General features: G+C 37.0%; 1 protein-coding gene across 17 annotated transcripts in view; it reads left to right on the top strand.

Moving 5' to 3' along the window:
• Window positions 1–13,258, top strand: part of ZNF280D (zinc finger protein 280D) — a 51,911-nt gene that overhangs the window by 8,904 nt on the left and 29,749 nt on the right. For 6 of the 17 annotated variants that reach the window (XR_012661682.1, XM_075100262.1, XM_075100271.1 and 3 more), the window contains 4 exons: window positions 368–433; window positions 545–915; window positions 6,798–6,915; window positions 11,326–11,493. Coding sequence is in view for 16 of the 17 variants with exons in the window: in XM_075100262.1 (XP_074956363.1) it covers window positions 368–433; window positions 545–915; window positions 6,798–6,915; window positions 11,326–11,493 (723 nt within the window). In the remaining variant the exon portion in view is untranslated. Of the gene's footprint in view, window positions 1–367; window positions 455–544; window positions 916–6,797; window positions 6,916–11,325; window positions 11,494–13,258 lie in introns of those variants that run through there. The other 11 variants (XM_075100267.1, XM_075100264.1, XM_075100268.1 and 8 more) reach the window with 6 other exon arrangements.

The following is a 13,258-nucleotide window of genomic DNA, read 5'->3' on the forward strand; positions in this document are numbered from 1 at the left end:
GTATTTGGGGAACTTGCTAGGTATATGCGAAGCAGAAGTGAATGAATGTGTTATGATCAGCAGAGCTAAATATTTATGACATGTTCTTTGTTTGCACTCTTATTTGTGTGTTAATCTATCTCTAAGAAAATAAAAGTTGAGATTCTTGGGTGAACTAGCTTAGCCTAAGAGAAGAGGAGTGGAAGAACATATCTTAATTTGTACAAATGATGCTTTGTTTTGCCAGGTATTTATTTTAGAAATAATATTGTCATTTATAAGTCAAATCCTAATTGGCTTAATCAGTGGATATGAATGCTACTTTTAATTTGAAAAGCAACTAAGCTATTAATTTAACTGCAATTAAGATAAATGTAACTTTTGACAGATATATTGAACAGAGTCAACCTCAGCTCATCACGAAGGGGGATACAGAATGGTGCACCCAGTAGAGGTACTTTATTGTCCTAATATGGTAATTAAAAAAAAAAAAAAAATCCACAACACTTATGAAACATCTGACTGTAAAATTATATAAAGATAACTTTGGAATCCTTTGCAACAGGTACAGTTACTACATTCAAGCCTGACAGTCACCATTATGCGACATCTGCCTCCAGCCCCAGTGCCATGCCTGTTTCATCAGTTTTTCAGTCTGTATCCAGACCTACAACTAGCTCTGTAGCAGTTCAGCCATTGTCTATACCAGTGAACGTTTCAGGAACTTCACAAACACTACAGAGACCAGTTGCTGGATGTTTGTCAACACAGCAAATGCCTGGGTCAAGTTCTGGAATATCACAGCCTGTTAGCAGACCTGTAACCATTCCAGTGACAACACAGCCAGTATCAAGAAATATCACAGTTCCTGTAGTGGCTCAACCTGTATCCAGGCCAGTGACTACTGTAACAGCACAGCCTGTAATACTCAATCAGGTAAATTTTTATTCCCTTAAGCTGTAAAATGCTCAGGTGCAATTACTTTTGAATAAATTAAGGAGGAACATACTGACTCAGTCTAGTAATTTGAAGACCTGGACTAGATTATAGACTAGGATTGTATAAACTGTGAAGATTCTAGGACTATAACCTTGCACTGGTGAATTAAAATACATAGCTGAAATTATTGATTTGCAAGGCTCAAAGATGATGGCTTTAGTAACAATGGAATTATAGTAAATGAAAATCTTAGGCATAAGAGAAATCAATACTGTTTAGGATGTGTGGAGAAATGATGGAAGTTCTCATTCTCTGAAATTTGCAGATTGCTCAGAGACAGATCCTCTGTATGGATAAATAAATTTCTTATTTACATAGCTTACATTTGGTATTTAAAGTAACCTTGTGGTTTTCCCATCTGATTTTTTTTTTTTACAGTGGCTGTCTTGGGACTTTCACTTCTCAAGAGAATGCTGTAGTACTGGCTCCTTTGGTGTTCTCGTGTCAGTTGTAGTGAAACAGTAGTATAGTAAGGAGGACTTAAGCAACCAAAAGTTGCAGGGTCGGTAGATGAAACAATTCAGTAACATAGTTGTGTTTGAAAAGCTCAAGGGAATTATGCACATGGATCATGTATCATAGGTCTTTGTGGATTGTCACAGAACCTCAGAATGATAACTTTTTAGGGAGTCAAGTTAGATACTGCTTCTACTGCCTTAGCTGTTGGCCATCTGTGAGAAAGAGAAAGTGAAGATTAAAATTTCATATTTGTGTGAGGTAAATTATTATGTGATACCTTTACTGAAAAGAATTTAAGCTGGAACTGTTTAGACAATGCCGATAATATTAACTAGTACTGTCAGGTTAAAACAAAGCCTGACAGAAGGCACCATCTCCACCATCCATGCAAATATACACAACTGCAGTTGTCCCAGCTGTCAGTCTTTTGGTATAAATAAAAATCATGCAGCCAAATGTATTCTGCATTTGCTGAACAGGGGTATCAGCCTGAATGAACATAGGTAATAAGGCCATTAAAGCATGAGAATTAGGTGTTCTTCTTAAGGCTTGTGGCTAAAGCATTGCTGATGTGGGGTTGTATTTTAAGAAAAACAGTGCAATGGTTTTCAGCTACCTATCAACTGCATGGCTGAATCTCTGGCGGATTCATTAGGAAAGAACTCATACTTTCCGATTTTGAGTCTTCAGCAGTTGCTAGTTTGCAGAGAGGAATTGTGGGCATGTCTGGTGAAGCAGGTTAGCTCAGTCTGTCACTGTATCTAAGAAGGCCTAAAAAATTATATAATCAAAAGTCCAGATATCAGTAGGATATATAGATTGCCTCTGGAGTTCTCTTATATCTGTCTTTATCAAGCAGGACAGTTTAATACAGAAACATCTGCTACTTCACGTAAGGTATAGGCATATTTCAAGTCTGTGGATTTTATTTTTATAAACATTTACTTATTACATAGTATGCTTTATTAAATCCTTCAAGGGAGTACTAGGATGTTCTGCAGAATCTTTACTGCAAAAGAAAGCCCCCTCCTTTACTTCCCTCATCAATACATGCTCATGTTTTTGTTCTAATAGATAAAGCTGCTAGTGGCCTTTACATAGTTTTTATTAGAAAACCATAGAGTAAACAGACCTAGGAAAGCTGAACTTCTCCAAAAGGTATATGTAAACTGGATGTAACTCATCAAGACAGCACTTTTTGTGAGTTCTTTCTCATGCATCAAGTTCACTTTCAACAGGGATGTCACAGATGAGACTTTAGTTAAGTAAGACTATAAAACTTTGCCAAAATCAACAGGTGGTTGTTCTTTCCTAGCAGAGTAGAGAAACACCTTTTTGAAGAAGTTGCAGCCTAAAATATGACTTTCAAGGTACACTGCATGGAAAAGGATCTCTAACCATAGTCAGTTCCTACTATTCCAAGTTAGACTGACATGCTTTAGAAAGTAATGCCCCCTTTCCTGGGGTATCCAGTGCATAGGTATTCTGCTGTTGAAATTATCATATATTATATGGTTTCTTTACAGTGTTGGCATTTTGATCATGACTTTTATGACCTTTTAATTTTTTTAAATTATCCTAAATGTAACATCCTATTTTTTGGATGTTAAATTCTTGAGTACCTTTAGGAAGATTCTGGGCTTTTTTCCTTGCTTGAGACATGCTGAGATTGAATCTTCCATCTCTTCAGCTTAACTTTTCTAGGTTCAGAATTGTATTTCTCATTTTAGCTTTAGAATAATTTGGGGGTTTTGTGTTGTTCCTGTCACTTGATTATGTTACAGTTTTTTATGGGGAGGCAGGCTTGTTTGGTGTGCTTTTATTTTTTTTAGTGAAGCACTAGAGTTCAGCTTCTTGGGCAAAGTTCTGTGATTTTATTTTTTTTTTAATATCACTCCTGCCACATTATGTCATTTGCTGTTCTTAATGTCATACGTGTACTACCTGTATTTTGGTTCATGTCCTTGGTTTGAGATGTCCACATGCAAGAGTTCCGTAGGGTTTTTTTGATTTTTGTTTTCCCATTTATCTAGTCTTTCTTTCACTTGAAGCTGCTGTTTTAAATTAATGATTTTCTGCCTTGGGCTTTCTGTGATGCTTTCGTTCACACATTTTTCTGTTTCTTCCCAACTTGATTTTCCTAAGTGGCAAGGGCTTCAACAAAGTTTTTCTGGGAAATGTTTGATGTTTAGATCTTCACCTTCCAGATGTTGAAAATTACCTTTGAAATTAAAATCTTGTGATGTAAAGATGACTGTGAGGTACAGCTAGATGCTAGCAGGACCCCTCTTTAGCGGAACATCCTTCAGAGTGCCTTTGCATTCTTAATATGGTGCAATATTTATTTAATCTCAGGATGTCGAAGTTTTTTCTGTGCGAACTGATTGCTTTTGATCACCAAATGGTTTGAAACACGTTTCTTGAATTTCATAATATGTAGGGATATAATTTACCTTTTGCAAATGTTTGGTATTCCAGTTTTATCATTGAAATAGTCCTTTCCAATCACAAGCTTGATTCACTGACTTCCTGTAAAAGTCTAGGTTTTGTCTTCTTTCTACTGCACTATGTTAATACAGTTCCAAAAATTGAGTTGAATTTGGCTCAGTCATACTGTTTACAGCAATTCTAATTCAGTCAGAGCTACTGCTGTTGTGTATGATAGCACAGGGCTATGCTCTTCTTTACAAAATAGTGCTCAAAATGCTTTTCAATAAGCCCCAGCCAATTCTGTCCAGATCTTTCCCCTGCTTAATAGGCACTTCCTCAGTCTGAGCGTGATTCAGGTTCCTAGTTAATTTGGGGAGAGCAGAGGTCCAACACCATGCATTGTAATTTCTCTTTGTGGATTTGGTTACTAATTATCATGTTGATTTCCACAGTTAGGAAATCTAGGATGTGTAGTATGAACCCAGTATTTTCACTAACCTCTTGGAAAACTAAGAGTGGTGGTGGGTTGGGGTTTTTTTGTGGGTGGTCTGGTTTGAGTTTTTTTGAGCCCTAGGAACTGAATTGGTAAGGATGTTGGGTTTTGCCTTTCTGCAAGTGAGAGCACCTGTACGTGTTGGTTTGGTATTTTTTTTAATTGATGTGGCAAAGCTTTTTTGTGTTTTTTTTCTTTAAAACATTTTTGCTTTCTAAAGCATGGGATGATACTGGGTTTTTTCTGTATGTAAGATTACAAGGCCAAATTGCATGAAAGGAGTAACTGTAAACAGAAAAGAACATTTTGAAAATTATGAGACTTCAAATTTCCAGGATGTCTGCTTTTACTTTCTTACTCACCAGATACGTTTAGTATATACTAGGGAGATGTACATATGCCATCAAAAGACCCAAGCTATTATTTTGAAGTTAAAATGTTAGCAGCACCTAAAAGCAAACAAACCAGAGTAGTAAGAGAAGCAGATTTTGTGTGCAGCTGTTATATTGGTCATATTTCAGATGTAGGTGGTGTGCAGAGTCCTTCAGGCTAAGAGCCTACCACAGGCTTACCACCTGAGCATTAGTTGTGCTTGACATGGGGCTTACAGGCTAAGCTGCTTTGCTTGTAATTTCACTGGCAATCTGAAACTGTTGTGGTTACAGCAACACCTTCTCTCTTGTGACTGCAGCTCCTGTAGCTGTTACTCGTTAGAAATAGAGCAGAGAAATCCAGTAACTCTTTCTACAACTACTCATGTTTAATTTGGTTAGATTGGATTAGGCATTCACTGGAAGAAGGAATGGCTCTTCCTTATCATTAAGGTCCTGCAGGGTCTTCATTTAAGAGACATATGACAAAAAGGGAGGGTGGGAAGTAGCATGTTCCTTTTTGTTCAAATCTTTTCTGATACTTAGGAGTCCTAAAACAGATTATCACACCTGCATATGTACTTGTGCACTTCTTAGGTTTCTTTCCATCAAATTTAGTCAACATGGTGGTAGTTAAAAATGTGGTAACTTCCACAGAGGTGTTTTCAAATAGCACAATTGTGAATGGGAAGCACTTTGTGAGATTTATCTTTACAACAAAAAATATTCTAAATATTTTGGCCTTTATCTCATGGATACACTGATGACAAAGTCTTTGTGTGTGTGTATTAGGTGATTCCCCCCTTGGTTTTTTTTTTTTATGAAAATGGAGCTACTTTTGTCAAGTTTTTTGTTTCACAGTGCAGCTTGGTAAAGTGTAACCAATTGAAGTATTTCAGAGTAGAAAGACCAAGTGCCAATATTTTGCTGTTCATACCTTAATGTTGAAATTAAACCTAACTATTGTACGTTTTTTCTTAACTCCTTATTACTGTTGCTGAAAATATTTCATGTTCCAGATTGTTTGTTAGGAAGAATGGCCTATTGAGATGTGAGCAGTATTGATGAATCTTGGAAAGTGTGTTCCTCCTACCTCACCCCCCCCAGCCTTGAATATCTGTAGAGAGAACTAAATTTCATGTTTCTTTTCCCTCCAAATTTTATCTATTGAGTGATCAGTGAAGGTGTTTAGTTTTAACAGTTTACAGTGTTGGAGCCAAGAAGTGTGGACTATGATTTTTTAAGGCTGTCTGTAGTACTGCAGGGCAAACCTTTTAAACTGAAGGGTAAGAGGATACCTGTACTTGGAGATGCTCAAAACTTAATGTAACAAGGTGCTGAGAAACATGAACCAACTTCAAGGTTAGCTGTGCTTTGAAAAAGAGGTTTCAGTATATTGTTTCCAGAAGCCCTTAAGAAATTACTCTCCATAAAAGAAAGAAAAAACTACTTAGTGATATAATGAATTTGAGTGCCATTCCCAGTCAATGTGCTATAGATAATGCTTTTATTTTCATTAATGCTTGGTCACTTCATAGAATTTGATTGATTTAATATCATCTTGCTTTGAGAAGCTTTTGCTTGCTGCAAGTTTGTGCTACTTTTGAGTTCTGTTTTCTGATCTTGTAAAATGCAGCTAGCCGTTACACAAGAGTAACAGGCAAATGCCGGAGTTTGGGTTGAAGGAAGAAATTACTAGAGTTTTTTGAAAAACAATTCAAGTATAATTTGAAACATCATCAGACTTTTGAACAAAAGCAGTTACAATTAGCAATGCAAACAGGTTTAGTGATATTTCATAAAATGGAGTTTCCCAGGTCTTATGGTTGTTTTTACTATTCTGAAACACAGCTATGAATAAATTAACAGCCTCTGATAAGAGTTGCAGACTTATCAAAATGTCAAAAGAAACTATTTTGGGAAGATTGTAATTAACTTGGTTTATAGCTGAGTACTTAGAAGTACTTTTAAGCAATCATATGTTTTTAAAATAAACCCTTTGAAGCCTGCAAGTAAAACAAAATGTTAAACCTCAAATTTCTTTTCCCTCTTGAAAATCTTAATAGGATTATATTATGGATTCTCCACCAGCTGCACCAGATAATACATCTGGTATACTGTTTGGTGTGAGACAGAACTCGGGAGTTCCACAGTACCAGACTGGGCCAGCAGTGAATGTAACAGGTGGGTATAACTGTAGTAGTTGATAAGAGAAAGAAACAGCCTTAATGCATTTAACTGTAGTGCAGATCTTTGGGTTGTAGCTTTAAATAGGCTTTCTAGAACACAGTATAGCTACTTTTTTCTTCCCCCTGTACTTAACACTGTATAATGTTTAATGAAACTTTGGAGCCTTGTGTTGTCAGACTTTGCTTTTCGGCACATTATACTGACTGTAGTATCAACTGATGACTTCCTATAATGCTCATTTAGATGGAGAAAAATATTGCCAGATCCACTGTAATTTTTTTAACTGATAAAGGCTCGTTTTCAGTATATCCAGCACTCTTTGACTAGCATGAATAGGAATGGATGTGAGCAAGAGAGGGGCTGTGAACAATACCAGAACTTCCTGAGTCTGCTGGGTGGAATTCCTGTGATGTTCGTCTTGGTTTCCTGACTGCTATACATAGGAGTTAGAGTAGATGGGATCAAAAGGATCCTGTCTGAAAAGGAGGGGAAGATAAAGAACTTGTAGTTTGACAACTATATTTTTTTTCCAGAAGATTGCTAAATTATGTTTCAGCAGAAACTCTTTCACCTACTTAAAAACAGACAAAAACCCGACCTTTTTCTGCGTCACAGCAGATGAAGTAGATTTGAAGCATGCAGTGTATTCAATCTGTATTCAACCTGGGACTTCCCTTCTCTTTTGAGAAGGTTTGCACTTTTGTAATAAATGACTAGAATCCTGACAGTCAGTCTAGACGTTATAGATGACGATCAATTCTGATTCTTCCTTGAGGTAACAGGTTATGCATAGCAAATGGCCTAACTGGTCATACCATCAGGCTACGTAAAAGAGTGCTTGCTAGTTTATTCTGCTTGATGTGATGATTTTGCATCCCTAGTTTAGGCATTCACTCCAAATACTTACCAAGCAAGGTTGGTAACATACTTCCTTGTATGTATCGGCTGTTCTGTGATCTCATTCTTGTCTTACTGGGTTAAATAGCTTTTGTAAATAAGCAAAGGTTTTACTTCTTGCAAATGGTTCAATATTCCAGCCCTTGTTCTCCAAAGGACAGGTATTGAAGTTCTATTGTTTGTGGGTTTTGCGTTGTGAGGTTTTGGGTTTATTTTATTTATTATTTAGGAGACCTCTTGCATATTTAAAAAGTAGTTGTATTAGTCTCTTATCTAGAAAAATTACAATCCTTGATGCTTTTAAGTATTAAATTCTAAGTGTCTTAAATATACCACAGTTAGTCTATGTTTATTTCTGTAAGATGGCAATAGGATTTAGAAGTCAGAAGTTTTATAATTGTTGGTTGAAACACGAGTATCTTTGACGTAAAAGGCAAATTTAAGATACATTTCATTTCACAACAAGGAAGGGTCTGCGTATTTTGTGGTTTGGCTTGCATGGTGAGGTCACGTAATGCACTTACATTTATGTTGTTCATATGTGCCGATGTCTACTTGCCTGTGTTGGTGCTATGCTTCCTCTAACTCATGTGCAGCGCTATGGGCACAAGACGTTCTGGAATATGGTAGTTAAAAGAAGATTCCTTTTGGGAACCGGCCTGTCATACTCTGCAGGACAATTTAACCTTTATACCTGGATCATTAAAGACATTTTTTAGTTCAATGTCACATAAATATTTTTGAGGCCTAAGCAGGGAAATGACAAGCTGCTAATGGACACTGACCAGCCATTTTGTTTGGTTGCTGAATAGGTGGTGGTGTTAAGTTAAGCAATATTGATAACTCTTACCTGCAGGCTGGATGGGCGATGAGGATGTATGTAAAACTGTAGTTTGCTTTCTGAGAATATCTTGGGATCATTCTCCTACAAACTTTACCCAAAACTGGACAAACCAGAAAATGCCATAACCAACAGAAGAACTGTTTTAGGAGTCGACTGGATGGTATACTTGTGTTCATAGCACTGGATTAATGGGAGATGTTGGTGAGGGACAATGCACTAGAGGCTTGAAATAATTGGGCTTTCATGTCCATATTCTGTTAATTTGATCTGACTGTTACCACAGTACATTTGATGCTTGTATTGTAGGTTACCATTGCTTTTCCCGTCATTCATAAAATCAGGCCCAGCAAGCACAGATGCACATAATGGTGTTAAGGATTTTACAGTAGTGTTGTCAAATGTGTTTAGAAAGCTGTTGGCAAGGTGATGACTGCATCCAGTATACTTTGCTGCTTCTTGCAATCATTTTAGATATCATACACAATAAAACTAAAGTATTGACTAATAGCATGAAGTGAAGGTCATAGACTCCTGAGCAGCCTGAAAACCAAACAAGAATTACTTGGCTGCTGCTTTTTTCTGCTCTCTTGAGTACCTGGAGTCCCTGACAGTTTCAGCTGTGTAATGTGCTGGGTAGAGGATTTGACAAACTAGTCTGGAACATGGGTGATCCAAGGAATTCTTGTGTCCAGGCACCAATTGAGAGAGGCACTTTGATGAAAAGAGGAATCAATCTGATTTATATCAGCTAGATATTAAATGATACTTGGAATTGGTTTGATATTTTTCAAAATGGGCTTTAATTTTTTTAAATGAACAGACAACAGAATTCAAATGCAAACCTATGTATATTATCCTAGTATTATAATTCTTTTGAAATGTAATTTATTAGATCGGAGTTGTATAAAGGTAAGCATTCTTAGATCAGTTTATAAGTATATAAAATAGTCTTCAAATGTCACATGTCAAGCTTTTTTAATTGAAATTATTAGCAATTTTGTTAACATGTAAAAATAGTCCTTTTTTTCCAAATCAGGTTTTCTATGGCAAAATAAAATACTTTACTGAATATTCTTGTCCAATCAGTCAGACCTTCTGTCTTTTCCCTGGCACTCATTACACAACTTCACATAATTAAGTACACTGCAGCAGTTCTTGCTGTGGGTTGATGGCCTGATGCTTGAATAGTCTGAGTGATACAGAAGAATGCTAAAGTCATACCAACTGTATGGAAGCTCTTGCTGATCAAGACACATATGTTGGTGTAATCAGCTCATATACCTAACAGTGCAAGTGTAAGTAAATGAAAAAAAAACCCTGGGAAGAAGTAGTATCTAATAACCTGTTTGTTTTGTGAATGTGTTAATTACCTTAGGCAAACAATGCATAGAGTCAGACGTTTGAGCTTAGTATGTTCATTTATGTAAGAAAGGTGTGCTACAAAGGAGAATGTTAGGATGATTAAATACATATATAACAAGTGAACTATGTTTTCAGGTATATGAGGCAGGTAAATTGTCCAAGAGGCTCAAGTATCCAGCATTCCCTGCTGGGATTCTTTGCCTCTGTTGATTGAATGGGGAGACTGTCCAGACTGTTTGCTAGGGGTAGATAGTTACCACTGAGTAAACACAGCTTGGGGGTGGGACACAAGTCATCTCTGCTTGTTGAGAAGACTTTTAAAGATACTAATTCAGTTTCTTGCTATACCCAAAGAAATCATAAAAGCAACTAGACCGTTGGGAGAGGAATAGTCAAGAATGACCTTAGTTCAGATCATTGTATCTGGAACTAAAGGCTGGTCCTTGTCACAGTTTATCATAATCTTAAGGCTATTTGCAGTCTGTGATTTTGAGAGATTTACAAGGTCTGTGCTGGCACTTCAGACTTCTTGGTATGTAGCTGTGTTTTTTCAGGTCTACTTCAGGACTAATCTCTGTATTGAGATTACATCATTAAGGGTAATCTTCCAGTAAGAGAGACATGGGTTTCAGGACAAGATGGAGCCAAGTATTGATGGGCACGTTAATGAAGCACCGAACCTCTGAATTACTGAGTTTTTTAGGGATTTTCTTTTTTTTAGAAGAAATACTGCAAACAATAAGTGAATCAACTGCTCTTTCTGAAGAGAGCAAATAGGTGTGCTGTGATTGGTCATTAGAAGTTACAGCACTCTTCATTTTGTATACAAACTGAAGGCTCAAATGTTTTACAGAGTTAAATGACAAACTAAACCAGCACTAACATGGGACCAGAAAGAGAGAGATGTTTTTCATCAGCAGGGCAGAGGTTGTTCCACATAGTGGGCGTTGCAGAAACCAGCAGCTTAGCTTAGCTTTATTAATGTGAACTCACCTTGTCTCAGATTAGCATGAGTCAAGATAAAAAAGGAGGCCAAATAAATTCAGGTGGTCATAGTATGATTTGCCGGGTTTCAGGGATGGGGCTATGTCTCTTTGTGTTTACCCTTTCCTTTTCCACTGGCCTTACAGTGTTCAGTCTGAGTTGGGTATTGTTTTCTTAACTTCTGTATGGCTTATTATTTTAGGGAGATCTTAATTGCTTTATGTAGACTTGTCTATTCGTTAAAGTATAGGCATCAGTAATGTGTTCATAAGATACTATGGAAAAAAACTGAGGTTCTTTAATTTAAACCACTGTAGGTCTGAATGAGAGTGTTTTTGTATCTAAGCGTCCTGCTACTTCTGAAGGCAACAGTGTAACTCCAAAAAAGGCCAAGCCTAATGAGGTTGGTGCTGGAAGCAATTCAGCTGTTTCACCTAAAGTTAACTCTCCAGCAGTAACACCATCACAAAATATATCTTCAAAAGGTAGGGTAGATCAAATGGTCTAGCTGTGTCAATCCATGCATCTGTTTCATGGAAAAAGCTGGCACTCTTGTAATTTTTGAGCTGATCAGTATTATTAATGCTATTAAGGCAATGTAACTAAGTAAACTATTCTTATGCCTTAAAGACAAACCTTTCTATGCAAGGATTTATATACCTTTACAAATTAATACACACTAGGTTATTACCTATTCAAATTCTAGACCTTTATTGTTTAGTAGGTACATTTGAATTCTGTAAAGCAACAATTAGTTAACTTGTTTAGTGGCTGTAATGGCAGATGATCAAAATAAATTCCCCTGAACTCATACTCTTAGGTAAGATTTTCTGTGTCAAAGAACTTAATAGAGAGCTGAAACTTTAAAAAACCAGTCAACCAGAAGATTCGAATTGAAAGAATTCTGTGACTGCTGAATTTATCAACTAATTCTGATTAGATAAAAGGAAGAAAAGAAAATCACTGTAGGAATGTCAGGCAAGGCAGCAAGGGAATCTTCGTCCTTGGAGACAGTGAGACTGGACGTGGCTCTGAGCATCCTGGTGAGGTCAGACTTGCTTTGAGTGAGAGGTTGGACAAAAAGATCTCTACAGGTCCAACCTAAATTATTCTGTGATTCTGTACTTCAACTAACTATTGCAAAGTGTGTTTTGCAGTTCCTCCCTTTCGTTTGCAGCAGTGTTTTTGATACAGTTTAAAATAGTGGGAAAGGAGGAGGGGGAGCAGAGTTTCAAAGAGAGGATGTTCTTTGAAAGACCCTTCCCTCCCCACAAGAAGAAAGGTAGTATAGCTGTTTCAGCATGTTAGTAATTAGGTGCATTTTCCTCCTGAGCCAAAAGGTGCTTTCCAACTGATTGTAGCAGATGAGAATTTGTTCTTGATTTTGAGATATTTCCAACCACATACTGTCTCCTATGATCTTAAAATGAGGAGCTACCTACAGTATGAGTCTGTTTGGAATATTTTCATATTTGCATTTTTTGCATCTCTTTTTTGCAGCTGATTTGCTGTCAAGACTCTTCCCCAGCAACCAGAAGGAATTAACTATAACATGGAATATTCTAGAGAAAAATTTTCTTCCACCCTGTGTTGGGCTTAAACGGATATTGTGCTTCAGCCTGTAAAATATATAAAAGATAACTGGAGGATCTTACTAAATGCAGTAACAAAGGAGTAGTTAGTATTCACTGAGAAAATTACTTTTATGAGATTGTCTCTAAGCTGTCCCATGCTAGCATAATGATTTCTAACCTGTCACAGAATCCAGCGCTGAAGCACCGCAGAACACTAGATCTTGCTGCAGAACCTGTTTTCTTCCAACTCAGCTTGTACTTTGCAGTGACGTGTCAAAATGTTTTGCAAACCATAATAGGGGAGACTTGCAGCACTGTTTTGTGGTACATCTCTTGCTTGGCCATCCACTCATGTGAAGGACTTTCTGCTTAATGATTCTTAGCAATACTGTTATCTTCAAGTAAAAATACTGTTTGATCCATGTGTACCTCATGGACTATGCAAGACTTTTTGTGACAAAAAATGTATAAGTGTTGCATGGTCATCTCTTAACTCATACACTGACTCATTCCCTTGTTATAAGGTGGATGTATTTGTGTGTTTAATTTCGTTACATTTTTCATAGCCCTGGCATCATACCGTTGACTCTACAGTTGAGATGTTACTTAAAACTCTTCCTGTGTTTAGCCTCTTCTTCTAAACTGCTTGCTTAGCATGGAGTCCTCCAGATCTGTG

This window comes from Phalacrocorax aristotelis, chromosome 7 (genome assembly GCF_949628215.1).
Source record: "Phalacrocorax aristotelis chromosome 7, bGulAri2.1, whole genome shotgun sequence".
Taxonomy (NCBI): domain Eukaryota; kingdom Metazoa; phylum Chordata; class Aves; order Suliformes; family Phalacrocoracidae; genus Phalacrocorax; species Phalacrocorax aristotelis.